This window comes from Oncorhynchus nerka, linkage group LG11 (assembly GCF_034236695.1).
Source record: "Oncorhynchus nerka isolate Pitt River linkage group LG11, Oner_Uvic_2.0, whole genome shotgun sequence".
Taxonomy (NCBI): domain Eukaryota; kingdom Metazoa; phylum Chordata; class Actinopteri; order Salmoniformes; family Salmonidae; genus Oncorhynchus; species Oncorhynchus nerka.
Genome location: NC_088406.1, coordinates 44,519,140 through 44,533,984, shown reverse-complemented (window position 1 = coordinate 44,533,984; position 14,845 = coordinate 44,519,140). Strand labels below are relative to the sequence as shown.

General features: G+C 48.5%; 1 protein-coding gene across 1 annotated transcript in view; it reads right to left on the bottom strand.

Moving 5' to 3' along the window:
• Positions 1 to 14,845, bottom strand: part of LOC115137806 (zinc finger protein neuro-d4-like) — an 87,627-nt gene that overhangs the window by 61,959 nt on the left and 10,823 nt on the right. Inside the window, exons 2-3 of the mRNA XM_065024568.1 lie at positions 4,737 to 4,766; positions 163 to 323 (exon numbers count right to left, since the gene is read on the bottom strand). Coding sequence (XP_064880640.1) covers positions 163 to 323; positions 4,737 to 4,766 — 191 coding nt within the window. The remainder of the gene's footprint in view (positions 1 to 162; positions 324 to 4,736; positions 4,767 to 14,845) is intronic.

Sequence of the window (14,845 nt, the reverse complement as noted above, 5' to 3'; positions counted from 1 at the left end):
GGCCTCATACCTCTTCATGCTGCCTCTTACCCTGTGTTTTGTTACAGGGCTTCATGCATTGGAACACACTCTAACATGCTGTCCACGAACACACACACACATGCGCGCAGCCTAGACCTCACACACACACACGCACAAGGACAGACACACACACACACACACCTGGGCCGCGGTGGTTCTTCTCCATCCAGATGTAGCAGTTGCTCTGTGCCACGCCGGTCTGGGAGTCCAGGAAGGGCAGGCGCATGGAGCGCTCAGCACACAGGCGGGCATTGTAGCTGCGGCAGTGCTCGATGGCCTCTCTGTAGAACTCCTCGCCCAGACTGGCACAGACAGGGTGGCACACAACGGGCACAGGGAGGCAAGAGAGAGAGACACAGAGCCCTGTTAACCTAGGTCATTTCACTTCAGGACCCACACGTCGACATTGCATTATCCACACTCTAAAGTGAGAATGTGAAGATGGAGCATCTGTTTTTCCAAAGTACAGTATCATTCTTCTGTCTCTCTCTGGGTCTGGCCGTGGGTTTCTCAGAAGACCTGGGCTGTGTGGTGCCAGGGCATGTAGAGACTCATCAGAAGGACCTGGGCTGTGTGGTACCAGGGCATGTAGAGACTCATCAGAAGGACCTGGGCTGTGTGGTGCCAGGGCATGTAGAGACTCATCAGAAGGACCTGGGCAGTGTGGTGCCAGGGCATGTAGAGACTCATCAGAAGGACCTGGGCTGTGTGGTACCAGGGCATGTAGAGAGGGCTGGGCTGTGTGTGCCAGGGCATGTAGAGACTCAGAGACTCATCAGAAGGACCTGGGCTGTGTGGTGCCAGGGCTGTGTGGTACCAGAGACTCATCAGAAGGACCTGGGCTGTGTGGTGCCAGGGCATGTAGAGACTCATCAGAAGGACCTGGGCTGTGTGGTGCCAGGGCATGTAGAGACTCATCAGAAGGACCTGGGCTGTGTGGTGCCAGGGCATGTAGAGACTCATCAGAAGGACCTGGGCTGTGTGGTGCCAGGGCATGTAGAGACTCATCAGAAGGACCTGGGCTGTGTGGTGCCAGGGCATGTAGAGACTCATCAGAAGGACCTGGGCAGTGTGGTGCCAGGGCATGTAGAGACTCATCAGAAGGACCTGGGCTGTGTGGTACCAGGGCATGTAGAGACTCATCAGAAGGACCTGGGCTGTGTGGTGCCAGGGCATGTAGAGACTCATCAGAAGGACCTGGGCTGTGTGGTGCCAGGGCATGTAGAGACTCATCAGAAGGACCTGGGCTGTGTGGTACCAGGGCATGTAGAGACTCATCAGAAGGACCTGGGCTGTGTGGTACCAGGGCACGTAGAGACTCATCAGAAGGACCTGGGCTGTGTGGTGCCAGGGCACGTAGAGACTCATCAGAAGGACCTGGGCTGTGTGGTACCAGGGCATGTAGAGACTCATCAGAAGGACCTGGGCTGTGTGGTGCCAGGGCACGTAGAGACTCATCAGAAGGACATGGGCTGTGTGGTGCCAGGGCATGTAGAGACTCATCAGAAGGACATGGGCTGTGTGGTGCCAGGGCATGTAGAGACTCATCAGAAGGACCTGGGCTGTGTGGTGCCAGGGCACGTAGAGACTCATCAGAAGGACCTGGGCTGTGTGGTGCCAGGGCATGTAGAGACTCATCAGAAGGACCTGGGCTGTGTGGTGCCAGGGCATGTAGAGACTCATCAGAAGGACCTGGGCTGTGTGGTACCAGGGCATGTAGAGACTCATCAGAAGGACCTGGGCTGTGTGGTGCCAGGGCATGTAGAGACTCATCAGAAGGACTTGGGCTGTGTGGTACCAGGGCATGTAGAGACTCATCAGAAGGACCTGGGCTGTGTGGTGCCAGGGCATGTAGAGACTCATCAGAAGGACCTGGGCTGTGTGGTACCAGGGCATGTAGAGACTCATCAGAAGGACCTGGGCTGTGTGGTGCCAGGGCATGTAGAGACTCATCAGAAGGACCTGAGCTGTGTGGTACCAGGGCACGTACAGACTCATCAGAAGGACCTGGGCTGTGTGGTATCAGGGCACGTAGAGACTCATCAGAAGGACCTGGGCTGTGTGGTGCCAGGGAACGTACAGACTCATCAGAAGGACCTGGGCTGTGTGGCATCAGGGCATGTAGAGACTCATCAGAATGACCTTGGCTGTGTAGTGCCAGGGCACGTAGAGACTCATCAGAAGGACCTGGGATGTGTGGTGCCAGGGCACGTAGAGACTCATCAGAAGGACCTGGGCTGTGTGGTACCAGGGCACGTAGAGACTCATCAGAAGGACATGGGCTGTGTGGTGCCAGGGCATGTAGAGACTCATCAGAAGGACCTGGGCTGTGTAGTGCCAGGGCACGTAGAGACTCATCAGAAGGACCTGGGCTGTGTGGTGCCAGGGCATGTAGAGACTCATCAGAAGGACCTGGGCTGTGTGGTGCCAGGACATGTAGAGACTCATCAGAAGGACCTGGGCTGTGTGGTGCCAGGGCACGTAGAGACTCATCAGAAGGACTTGGGCTGTGTGGTACCAGGGAATGTAGAGACTCATCAGAAGGACCTGGGCTGTGTGGTACCAGGGCATGTAGAGACTCATCAGAAGGACCTGGGCTGTGTGGTGCCAGGGCACGTAGAGACTCATCAGAAGGACCTGGGCTGTGTGGTGCCAGGGCATGTAGAGACTCATCAGAAGGACCTGGGCTGTGTGGTACCAGGGCACGTAGAGACTCATCAGAAGGACCTGGGCTGTGTGGTACCAGGGCACGTAGAGACTCATCAGAAGGACCTGGGCTGTGTGGTGCCAGGGCACGTAGAGACTCATCAGAAGGACCTGGGCTGTGTGGTACCAGGGCATGTAGAGACTCATCAGAAGGACCTGGGCTGTGTGGTACCAGGGCATGTAGAGACTCATCAGAAGGACCTGGGCTGTGTGGTGCCGGGGCACGTACAGACTCATCAGAAGGACCTGGCCTGTGTGGTGCCAGGGCATGTAGAGACTCATCAGAAGGACTTGGGCTGTGTGGTACCAGGGCATGTAGAGACTCATCAGAAGGACCTGGGCTGTGTGGTGCCAGGGCATGTAGAGACTCATCAGAAGGACCTGGGCTGTGTGGTGCCAGGGCATGTAGAGACTCAGAAGGACCTGGGCTGTGTGGTACCAGGGCACGTAGAGACTCATCAGAAGGACCTGGGCTGTGTGGTGCCAGGGCATGTAGAGACTCATCAGAAGGACCTGGGCTGTGTGGTACCAGGGCATGTAGAGACTCATCAGAAGGACCTGGGCTGTGTGGTGCCAGGGCACGTACAGACTCATCAGAAGGACCTGGGCTGTGTGGTATCAGGGCACGTAGAGACTCATCAGAAGGACCTGGGATGTGTGGTGCCAGGGCACGTAGAGACTCATCAGAAGGACCTGGGCTGTGTGGTACCAGGGCACGTAGAGACTCATCAGAATGACCTTGGCTGTGTAGTGCCAGGGCACGTAGAGACTCATCAGAAGGACCTGGGATGTGTGGTGCCAGGGCACGTAGAGACTCATCAGAAGGACCTGGGCTGTGTGGTACCAGGGCACGTAGAGACTCATCAGAAGGACATGGGCTGTGTGGTGCCAGGGCACGTAGAGACCCATCAGAAGGACTTGGGCTGTGTGGTGCCAGGGCACGTAGAGACTCATCAGAATGACCTGGGCTGTGTAGTGCCAGGGCACGTAGAGACTCATCAGAAGGACCTGGGCTGTGTGGTGCCAGGGCATGTAGAGACTCATCAGAAGGACCTGGGCTGTGTGGTGCCAGGGCACGTAGAGACTCATCAGAAGGACCTGGGCTGTGTGGTGCCAGGGCACGTAGAGACTCATCAGAAGTACCTGGGCTGTGTGGTACCAGGGCATGTAGAGACTAATCAGAAGGACCTGGGCTGTGTGGTGCCAGGGCATGTAGAGACTCATCAGAAGGACCTGGGCTGTGTGGTATCAGGGCATGTAGAGACTCATCAGAAGGACCTGGGCTGTGTGGTGCCAGGGCATGTAGAGACTCATCAGAATGACCTGGGCTGTGTGGTACCAGTGCATGTAGAGACTCATCAGAAGGACCTGGGCTGTGTGGTACCAGGGCATGTAGAGACTCATCAGAAGGACCTGGGCTGTGTGGTGCCAGGGCACGTAGAGACTCATCAGAAGGACCTGGGCTAGAGACTCATCAGTGGTGTGGCCAGGGCACGAGAGACTCATCAGAAGGACATGGGCTGTGTGGTGCCAGGGCACGTAGAGACTCATCAGAAGGACCTGGGCTGTGTGGTGCCAGGGCACGTAGAGACTCATCAGAAGGACCTGGGCTGTGTTGTGCCAGGGCATGTAGAGACTCATCAGAAGGACCTGGGCTGTGTGGTGCCAGGGCACGTAGAGACTCATCAGAAGGACCTGGGCTGTGTTGTGCCAGGGCATGTAGTGACACATGAAAGGTGAGACACAGTGCTCTGAATGTGTGAACGGAGCGAGGAAATCAGCATCGCCGAATGAGGTAGAATAGAACTGTTCACTGCTAGACAACATAATGTCAGTGGTGTGTGTGTGTGTTGTACGTGTGAGCACTTGATGGTAAATATGTGTGTGTATTTGTACTGTAAGTGAATGCAAGTCTATGTAGTACATGTGAACGTGGGTAACTGTGTATCCTGTAGAGTTTATTTAGTCTGTTATCTTGTGCAACCATCTCCTCCCCTCCTCCTCCTTACCTGTTCTTAATGACGGTTCCTCCAGATTGCCTGTGAACACAAAGATAGAGGGGCACTGTGAGTCACTGCCTTCCTCCCTCTCCTTCCTTCCCTCCTTTCCTTCAATCCTGTACATCACCAATGTTATTCCTGGTGCTTCTCTAACACAGTCACAACACCAAGGTTGCCAGCCATGGCAGACATTCAGTATATTGTTCATGCAGTGCACAGTATATAGGATCACAACCATACAACATACAGTATATAGGATCACAACCATACAACATACAGTATATAGGATCACAACCATACAACATACAGTATATAGGATCACAACCATACAACATGCAATATATAGGATCACAACCATACAACATGCAGTATATAGGATCACAACCATGCAACATGCAGTATATAGGATCACAACCATACAACATACAGTATATAGGATCACAACCATACAACACACAGTATATAGGATCACAACCATACAACCAACATACAGTATATAGGATCACAACCATACAACCAACACACAGTATATAGGATCACTACCATACAACATACAGTATATAGGATCACAACCATACAACCAACATGCAGTATATAGGATCACAACCATACAACCAACATACAGTATATAGGATCACAACCATACAACCAACATACAGTATATAGGATCACAACCATACAACCAACATACAGTATATAGGATCACAACCATACAACATACAGTATATAGGATCACAACCATACAACATACAGTATATAGGATCACAACCATACAACCAACATACAGTATATAGGATCACAACCATACAACATACAGTATATAGGATCACAACCATACAACATACAGTATATAGGATCACAACCATACAACATACAGTATATAGGATCACAACCATACAACACACAGTATGTAGGATCACAACCATACAACATACAGTATATAGGATCACAACCATACAACATACAGTATATAGGATCACAACCATACAACACACAGTATATAGGATCACTACCATACAACACACAGTATATAGGATCACTACCATACAACACACAGTATATAGGATCACAAAAATACAACCAACATACAGTATGTAGGATCACAACCATACAACACACAGTATATAGGATCACAACCATACAACACACAGTATATAGGATCACAACCATACAACATACAGTATATAGGATCACAACCATACAACATACAGTATATAGGATCACAACCATACAACATACAGTATATAGGATCACAACCATACAACATACAGTATATAGGATCACAACCATACAACATACAGTATATAGGATCACAACCATACAACATACAGTATATAGGATCACAACCATACAACCAACATACAGTATATAGGATCACAACCATACAACCAACATACAGTATATAGGATCACAACCATACAACATACAGTATATAGGATCACAAAAATACAACAACATACAGTATATAGGATCACAACCATACAACATACAGTATATAGGATCACAACCATACAACACACAGTATATAGGTGTACAACATACAGTATATAGGATCAAACCATACAACTACATGAAAAGTGCACATACAGTTATATAACCGTACAACACACAGTTTTCACAATTTATGTCAAACACACAGTATCTGGATCAGAAACATACAACATCAAATGACTACCATAATATAGATCACTACCATACAACACACAGTATATAGGATCACAATCTCAACCATACAGTATACACACAGTACACAGTGTGTCAACCATACAACTGCACAGTATATAGGATGTGTCATCCATACAAATACTGCTGTACAACATACAGTATGTAGGATCCATACAGTATATAGGATATACAACAACACAGTATATAGGATCACAACCATACAACAGTATATAGGATCACAACCATACAACACACAGTATATAGGATCACACAACCATACAACATACACAGTATATAGGATCACAACCATACAGTATACAGTATATACAACTCATCCATCACCATACAACACACAGTATATAGGATCATACCATACAACACACAGTATATAGGAGCACAACCACAGTACATCCATTCAGTATACTAGGATACAACACACAGTAAATACAACCATCCATACAGTATGCTAGGATCACAGTACATACAACATACAGTATATAGGATCACAACCATACGTGTAGGATCATCCACAGTATATAGGATCACAACCATACAACATACAGTATATAGGATCACAACCTATATATCGTATCGTCTCTCTGTAAATATCGTCTCTTTTTCGTTTTAGATATATTTTTTTTCTTCGCATATCCTTAAAAACATTTTGCTAAACCTAAGCTTCCAAATACTCTTCTGCAACCCGCCAATGTAGCTACTTTCCTAAAGTAGTTATATTTACCTCGGAACCGGACCCTCTCAACTGAAGCTAGCCAGCTAACTACCAGCTATGCTAGCGGTCATCAACTAACCTTTAGGTCGGAAAGCTCTCGCCAGTTCGAACAACGAGACGCTAACCAGAGCATAACGGACCTAATTAATTTTTTTTACCCCCGGATTCCCACCACAAACGGAACATTCTTCAGCTGGATCCTCGCAACTAGCTATCGAGCTAAACAGCAACCCTGGTTGATTACTCCTGGCTAGCGTTTCCACCCACGTAGCTTGAAGCTAGCCCGGCCAGAGCTCCTAGCATACTCCTGGGCTACAATACCTTGACTACGACCGGTCTATCCATATCACCGCACGAAGAGGAATAAACAGACTCACCCCATCGCGACGTCCTCCAAAGGCTAACTCTCTAGCCCTCGCTATCTCCTTGCTAGTTCGGCACGCTAACTGCTAGCTTGTTTAGCCCAGGTCCGCTAACTACTACCTTGTTTACCCCGGCCTGCTAATCTGTTAGCTTGTTAGCACAGGCCTGCTAACCGTCCCGCCGCGTCCCAAAAACGCAGTGGCCCATATGTACTCTATCTCTTCCCGATTTAATTTTTTTTTTGTTTATACCTTCCGGAAACTTGCCTCACCCAATGTGATACGGAATCGCTATTATCTTTATTTTTAGAACACACTCAAGAACCTCCAGAAGCTAACCAGCTAGCTAGCTACAAGCTATTTAGTCATTGTTAGTTTTCTTAACCTGGATAACACTCGCCAGCCCAGCCCCCCTGCCCCATCCACCGCTGCCCCCTGGACTCTGATCACTTGGCTACATAGCTGATGCACGCTGGACTGTCCATTAATCACGGTACTCCATTCTGCTTGTTTGTTTTATCTGTCGGCCGAGTTGCCTAGTCAATGCCATCTCACCTGCTGTTGTTATGCTAGCTGATTAGCTGTTGTCTCACCCACTGTTTTAGCTAGCTTTCCCAATTCAACACCTGTGTTCACTGTATGCATCGCTGTATGTCTCTCTCAAATGTCAATATGCCTTGTATACTATTGCTCAGGTTAGTTATCATTGTTTTAGTTCACAATGGAGCCCCTAGTCCTATTCCTCACACCCTGATACCTCCTTTGTCCCACCTCCCACATATGCGGTGACCTCACCCATTACAACCAGCATGTCCAGAGATAAAACCTCTCTCATCATCACCCAGTGCCTGGGCTTACCTCCGCCCGTACCCGCACCCCACCATACCCCTGTCTGTGCATTATGCCCTGAATATATTCTACCATGCCCAGAAACCTGCTCCTCTTATTCTCTGTCCCCAACGCTCTAGGCGACCAGTTTTGATAGCCCTTAGCCGCACCCTCATACTACTCCTTCTCTGTTCCGCGGGTGATGTGGAGGTAAACCCGGGCCCTGCATGTCCCCAGGCACCCTCATTTGTTGACTTCTGTGATCGAAAAAGCCTTGGTTTCATGCATGTCAACATTAGAAGCCTCCTCCCTAAGTTTGTTTTACTCACTGCTTTAGCACACTCTGCTAACCCTGATGTCCTTGCCGTGTCTGAATCCTGGCTCAGGAAGGCCACCAAAAATTCAGAGATTTCCATACCCAACTATAACATCTTCCGTCAAGATAGAACTGCCAAAGGGGGAGGAGTCGCAGTCTACTGCAGAGATAGCCTGCAAAGTAATGTCATACTTTCCAGGTCCATACCCAAACAGTTCGAGCTACTAATTCTGAAAATTACTCTCTCCAGAAATAAGTCTCTCACTGTTGCCGCCTGCTACCGACCCCCCTCAGCTCCCAGCTGTGCCCTGGACACCATTTGTGAATTGATTACCCCCCATCTAGCTTCTGAGTTTGTTCTGTTAGGTGACCTAAACTGGGATATGCTTAACAACCCGGCAGTCCTACAATTTAAGCTAGATGCCCTCAATCTCACACAAATCATCAAGGAACCCACCAGGTACAACCCTAACTCCGTAAGCAAGGGCACCCTCATAGACGTCATCCTGACCAACTGGCCCTCCAAATACACCTCCGCTGTCTTCAACCAGGATCTCAGCGACCACTGCCTCATTGCCTGTATCCGCTACGGTGCCGCAGTCAAACGACCACCCCTCATCACTGTCAAGTGCTCCCTAAAACACTTCTGTGAGCAGGCCTTTCTAATCGACCTGGCCCGGGTATCCTGGAAGGACATTGACCTCATCCCGTCAGTTGAGGATGCCTGGTCATTCTTTAAGAGTAACTTCCTCACCATATTAGATAAGCATGCTCCGTTCAAAAAATGCAGAACTAAGAACAGATACAGCCCTTGGTTCACTCCAGACCTGACTGCCCTCGACCAGCACAAAAACATCCTGTGGCGGACTGCAATAGCATCGAACAGTCCCCGCGATATGCAACTGTTCAGGAAGTCAGGAACCAATACACGCAGTCAGTCAGGAAAGCTAAGGCCAGCTTCTTCAGGCAGAAGTTTGCATCCTGTAGCTCCAACTCCAAAAAGTTCTGGGACACTGTGAAGTCCATGGAGAACAAGAGCACCTCCTCCCAGCTGCCCACTGCACTGAGGCTAGGGAACACGGTCACCACCGACAAATCCATGATTATCGAAAACTTCAACAAGCATTTCTCAACGGCTGGCCATGCCTTCCGCCTGGCTACTCCTACCTCGGCCAACAGCTCCGGCCCCCCGCAGCTCCTCGCCCAAGCCTCTCCAGGTTCTCCTTTACCCAAATCCAGATAGCAGATGTTCTGAAAGAGCTGCAAAACCTGGACCCGTATAAATCAGCTGGGCTTGACAATCTGGACCCTCTATTTCTGAAACTATCCCGCCATTGTCGCAACCCCTATTACCAGCCTGTTCAACCTCTCTTTCATATCGTCTGAGATCCCCAAGGATTGAAAGCTGCCGCAGTCATCCCCCTCTTCAAAGGGGAGACACCCTGGACCCAAACTGTTACAGACCTATATCCATTCTGCCCTGCCTATCTAAGGTCTTCGAAAACCAAGTCAACAAACAGGTCACTGACCATCTCGAATCCCACCGTACCTTCTCCGCTATGCAATCTGGTTTCCGAGCCGGTCACGGGTGCACCTCAGCCACACTCAAGGTACTAAACGACATCATAACCGCCATCGATAAAAGACAGTACTGTGCAGCCGTCTTCATCGACCTTGCCAAGGCTTTCGACTCTGTCAATCACCATATTCTTATCGGCAGACTCAGTAGCCTCGGCTTTTCGGATGACTGCCTTGCCTGGTTCACCAATTACTTTGCAGACAGAGTTCAGTGTGTCAAATCGGAGGGCATGTTGTCCGGTCCTCTGGCAGTCTCTATGGGGGTGCCACAGGGTTCAATTCTCGGGCCGACTCTTTTCTCTGTGTATATCAATGATGTTGCTCTTGCTGCGGGCGATTCCCTGATCCACCTCTACGCAGACGACACCATTCTATACACTTTCGGCCCGACATTGGACACTGTGCTATCTAACCTCCAATCGAGCTTCAATGCCATACAACACTCCTTCCGTGGCCTCCAACTGCTCTTAAACGCTAGTAAAACCAAATGCATGCTTTTCAACCGATCGCTGCCTTCACCCGCTTGCCCGACTAGCATCACCACACTGGATGGTTCCGACCTTGAATATGTGGACACCTATAAGTACCTAGGTGTCTGGCTAGACTGCAAACTCTCCTTCCAGACCCATATCAAACATCTCCAATCGAAAATCAAATCAAGAGTCGGCTTTCTATTCCGCAACAAAGCCTCCCTTCACTCACGCTGCCAAGCTTACCCTAGTAAAACTGACTATCCTACCGATCCTCGACTTCGGCGATGTCATCTACAAAATGGCTTCCAACACTCTTCTCAGCAAACTGGATGCAGTTTATCACAGTGCCATCCGTTTTGTCACTAAAGCACCTTATACTACCCACCACTGCGACTTGTATGCTCTAGTCGGCTGGCCCTCGCTACATATTCGTCGCCAGACCCACTGGCTCCAGGTCATCTACAAGGCCATGCTAGGCAAAGCTCCGCCTTATCTCAGCTCACTGGTCACGATGGCAACACCCATCCGTAGCACGCGCTCCAGCAGGTGTATCTCATTGAGCATCCCCAAAGCCAACACCTCATTCGGCCGCCTTTCGTTCCAGTACTCTGCTGCCTGTGACTGGAACGAATTGCAAAAATCGCTGAAGTTGGAGACTTTTATCTCCCTCACCAACTTCAAACATCAGCTATCTGAGCAGCTAACTGATCGCTGCAGCTGTACATAATCTATTGGTAAATAGCCCACCCATTTTCACCTACCTCATCCCCACAGTTTTTATTTACTTTTCTGCTCTTTTGCACACAAATATCTCTACCTGTACATGATCATCTGATCATTTATCACTCCAGTGTTAATCTGCAATATTGTAATTATTCGCCTACCTCCTCATGCCTTTTGCACACATTGTATATAGACTCCCCTTTTTTTCTCTACTGTGTTATTGACTTGTTAATTGTTTACTCCATGTGTAACTCTGTGTTGTCTGTTCACTCTGCTATGCTTTATCTTGGCCAGGTCGCAGTTGCAAATGAGAACCTGTTCTCAACTAGCCTACCTGGTTAAATAAAGGTGAAATATATATATATTTTTTTAACAGTATACTGCTGTACAGTACATACGTGTGTCATCAATTCAGTATACTGCTGTACAGTACATACGTGTGTCATCCATACAGTATACTGTACACAGCACATACAATCTCAACCATACAGTATACTGTACATATGTGTGTCATCCATACAGTATACTGTACACAGCACATACAATCTCAACCATACAGTATACTGTACACAGTACATACGTGTGTCATCCATACAGTATACTGCTGTACAGTACATACGTGTATCATCCATACAGTATACTGCTGTACAGTACATACGTGTGTCATCCATTCAGTATACTGCTGTACAGTACATACGTGTGTCATCCATACAGTGTACTGCTGTACAGTACATACGTGTGTCATCAATTCAGTATACTGCTGTACAGTACATACGTGTGTCATCCATACAGTGTACTGCTGTACAGTACATACGTGTATCATCCATACAGTATACTGCTGTACAGTACATACGTGTGTCATCCATTCAGTATACTGCTGTACAGTACATACGTGTGTCATCCATACAGTATACTACTGTACAGTACATACGTGTGTCATCCATACAGTATACTGCTGTACAGTACATACGTGTGTCATCCATACAGTGTACTGCTGTACAGTACATACGTGTATCATCCATACAGTATACTGCTGTACAGTACATACGTGTGTCATCCATTCAGTATACTGCTGTACAGTACATACGTGTGTCATCCATACAGTATACTGCTGTACAGTACATACGTGTGTCATCCATACAGTATACTGCTGTACAGTACATACGTGTGTCATCCATTCAGTATACTGCTGTACAGTACATACGTGTGTCATCCATACAGTATACTGCTGTACAGTACATACGTGTGTCATCCATACAGTGTACTGCTGTACAGTACATACGTGTGTCATCCATACAGTGTACTGCTGTACAGTACATATGTGTATCATCCATACAGTATACTGCTGTACAGTACATACGTGTGTCATCCATTCAGTATTCTGCTGTACAGTACATACGTGTGTCATCCATACAGTGTACTGCTGTACAGTACATACGTGTGTCATCCATACAGTATACTGCTGTACAGTACTTACGTGTCATCCATACAGTATACTGCTGTACAGTACTTACGTGTGTCATCCATACAGTATACTGCTGTACAGTACTTACGTGTGTCATCCATACAGTATACTGCTGTACAGTACTTACGTGTGTCATCCATACAGTATACTGCTGTACAGTACATATGTGTGTCATCCATACAGTAGTATATAGGAAATATAGCACAAATTCCAGTGTAACAGACAAGACAGAATATTGGGACTGGCTACACCTCACACTCCATACTATACCATCAGACCCGACCTCTGCACTGGGGATTAGAGATGTTCTGGCTGGGCATTAAAAGGGATATGTTGTGACCCCCTTCCCTCCCCGGCAGTCCAACCTATGGTCACTCACTAGTGCTTTCTATGGGATGAGAGGAGGCCTGGATACCAGAGGACCAAATGTGACACACAGCAGGAAGGGACTGGAACAAGACTAAGGGACTTAGACTATGTCCCAATCTGTACCCTGTTGCCTAATAGTGCGCTGCTTTTGACCAGGGCACTATATAGGGAATAGTCTGCCATTTGGGATGAAGCTTAGCCATGGTGGTAGCAGTGAAATCAGTTCAACTGAGGCTGAGTGGTGTTGGGTGGGGGGTAGTGGATGATGTGGTTGTGTATGGAAGTGTGATATTCTAGACGTACTGTTCCACTGTCCTGTTGGCATTCCACAGCAGAGCTTCGATGACGGTGGAAACATCAGGTTAATCACTAGATATGTGTCATTCTTCAAGATGACAACACAGACATAATGTTTCCCATCAATCTTCCTTTTTAGACAAAACCCATGGATACGCTGACCGGGGAGAACGCACACGTCCCCACAAATAAATACCCCTAAATGCAAAAGAGGCAGAAGGACACACGGGCACGCCACGTGCACACATACACACGCAAACCTATGCACCCAGCTTTTAAAATATGAAGTGTGTGGTGTGGAAATAGGCTTGATCTGAAAGGCTGCACTAGTCCTGCTAGGACAGGAACGGGCTGCAACGGGGTAAGAGGAGAGAAAACATTCAATATGCAAAGCAGCTATAACCCTGGAGGTTCCACCCTCTCCCTCCTCCTCTCCCTGCGCCCCTCTCTTCTCTGCACCCTTGCCCCCCCCCCCCACACACACACACACACTCCCCAATTCATCCCCTCCCCCACCCCGTCACCCTGGCGCTGCCATTCGAGCTATCAGAATAAGTCGGCCCTTTCAACAAGAAGTTGACAGCTGTAGAAAATGGCTGCTTTCAGTTTGGTCGCTTCTGCCTGCAATCTCATTACATTACGCCGCGGCTGTTTGCCCTTGAAGGTTTAAAAAAATAAAACTATTTGGGGTTAGTGGAAGCTAGGCTGGGAGAGCTGAATATATATACCACATCACCAGGGAAACCAGGCAGAGACAGACATGACCAAGCTTCTCTATTCTGTCCACTGTCAGCATCCAGAGAGTCCTTCTACCAGTGGCCTACTACAACATGGAGGAGCTGAGGGCCTGTACTGGTGGTCTGGCCTGCTTTCAGCTCCGGGGGCTTAGCAGGGACTCTGTGAGGCAGGCTGAAGTGGACAGGAACGGCACGGCTATGTTTCACCGAGGGGGGAAATAATTGATCAACTCTATGGCCACAAGGGGGGAAGCTGTTTCAGCAACGTAACTCTACGGCCAGTGTAGTTCTAAACAAGCGGAGCACAGCGCTGCTGGACCCGTGTGAGATGACCATCCATCAGCAGCGCTACACAATCAGAACTCTGGATGCAGCCGGAAACAAAACCACACAGATAGTACACAAGGATAGACACGTTAGCAGGTTTCAGACCAGTCACTGATCCAGACACAGACACAAAACCACACAGATAGTACACAAGGATAGACACGTTAGCAGGTTTCAGACCAGTCACTGATCCAGACACAAAACCACACAGATAGTACACAAGGATAGACACGTTAGCAGGTTTCAGA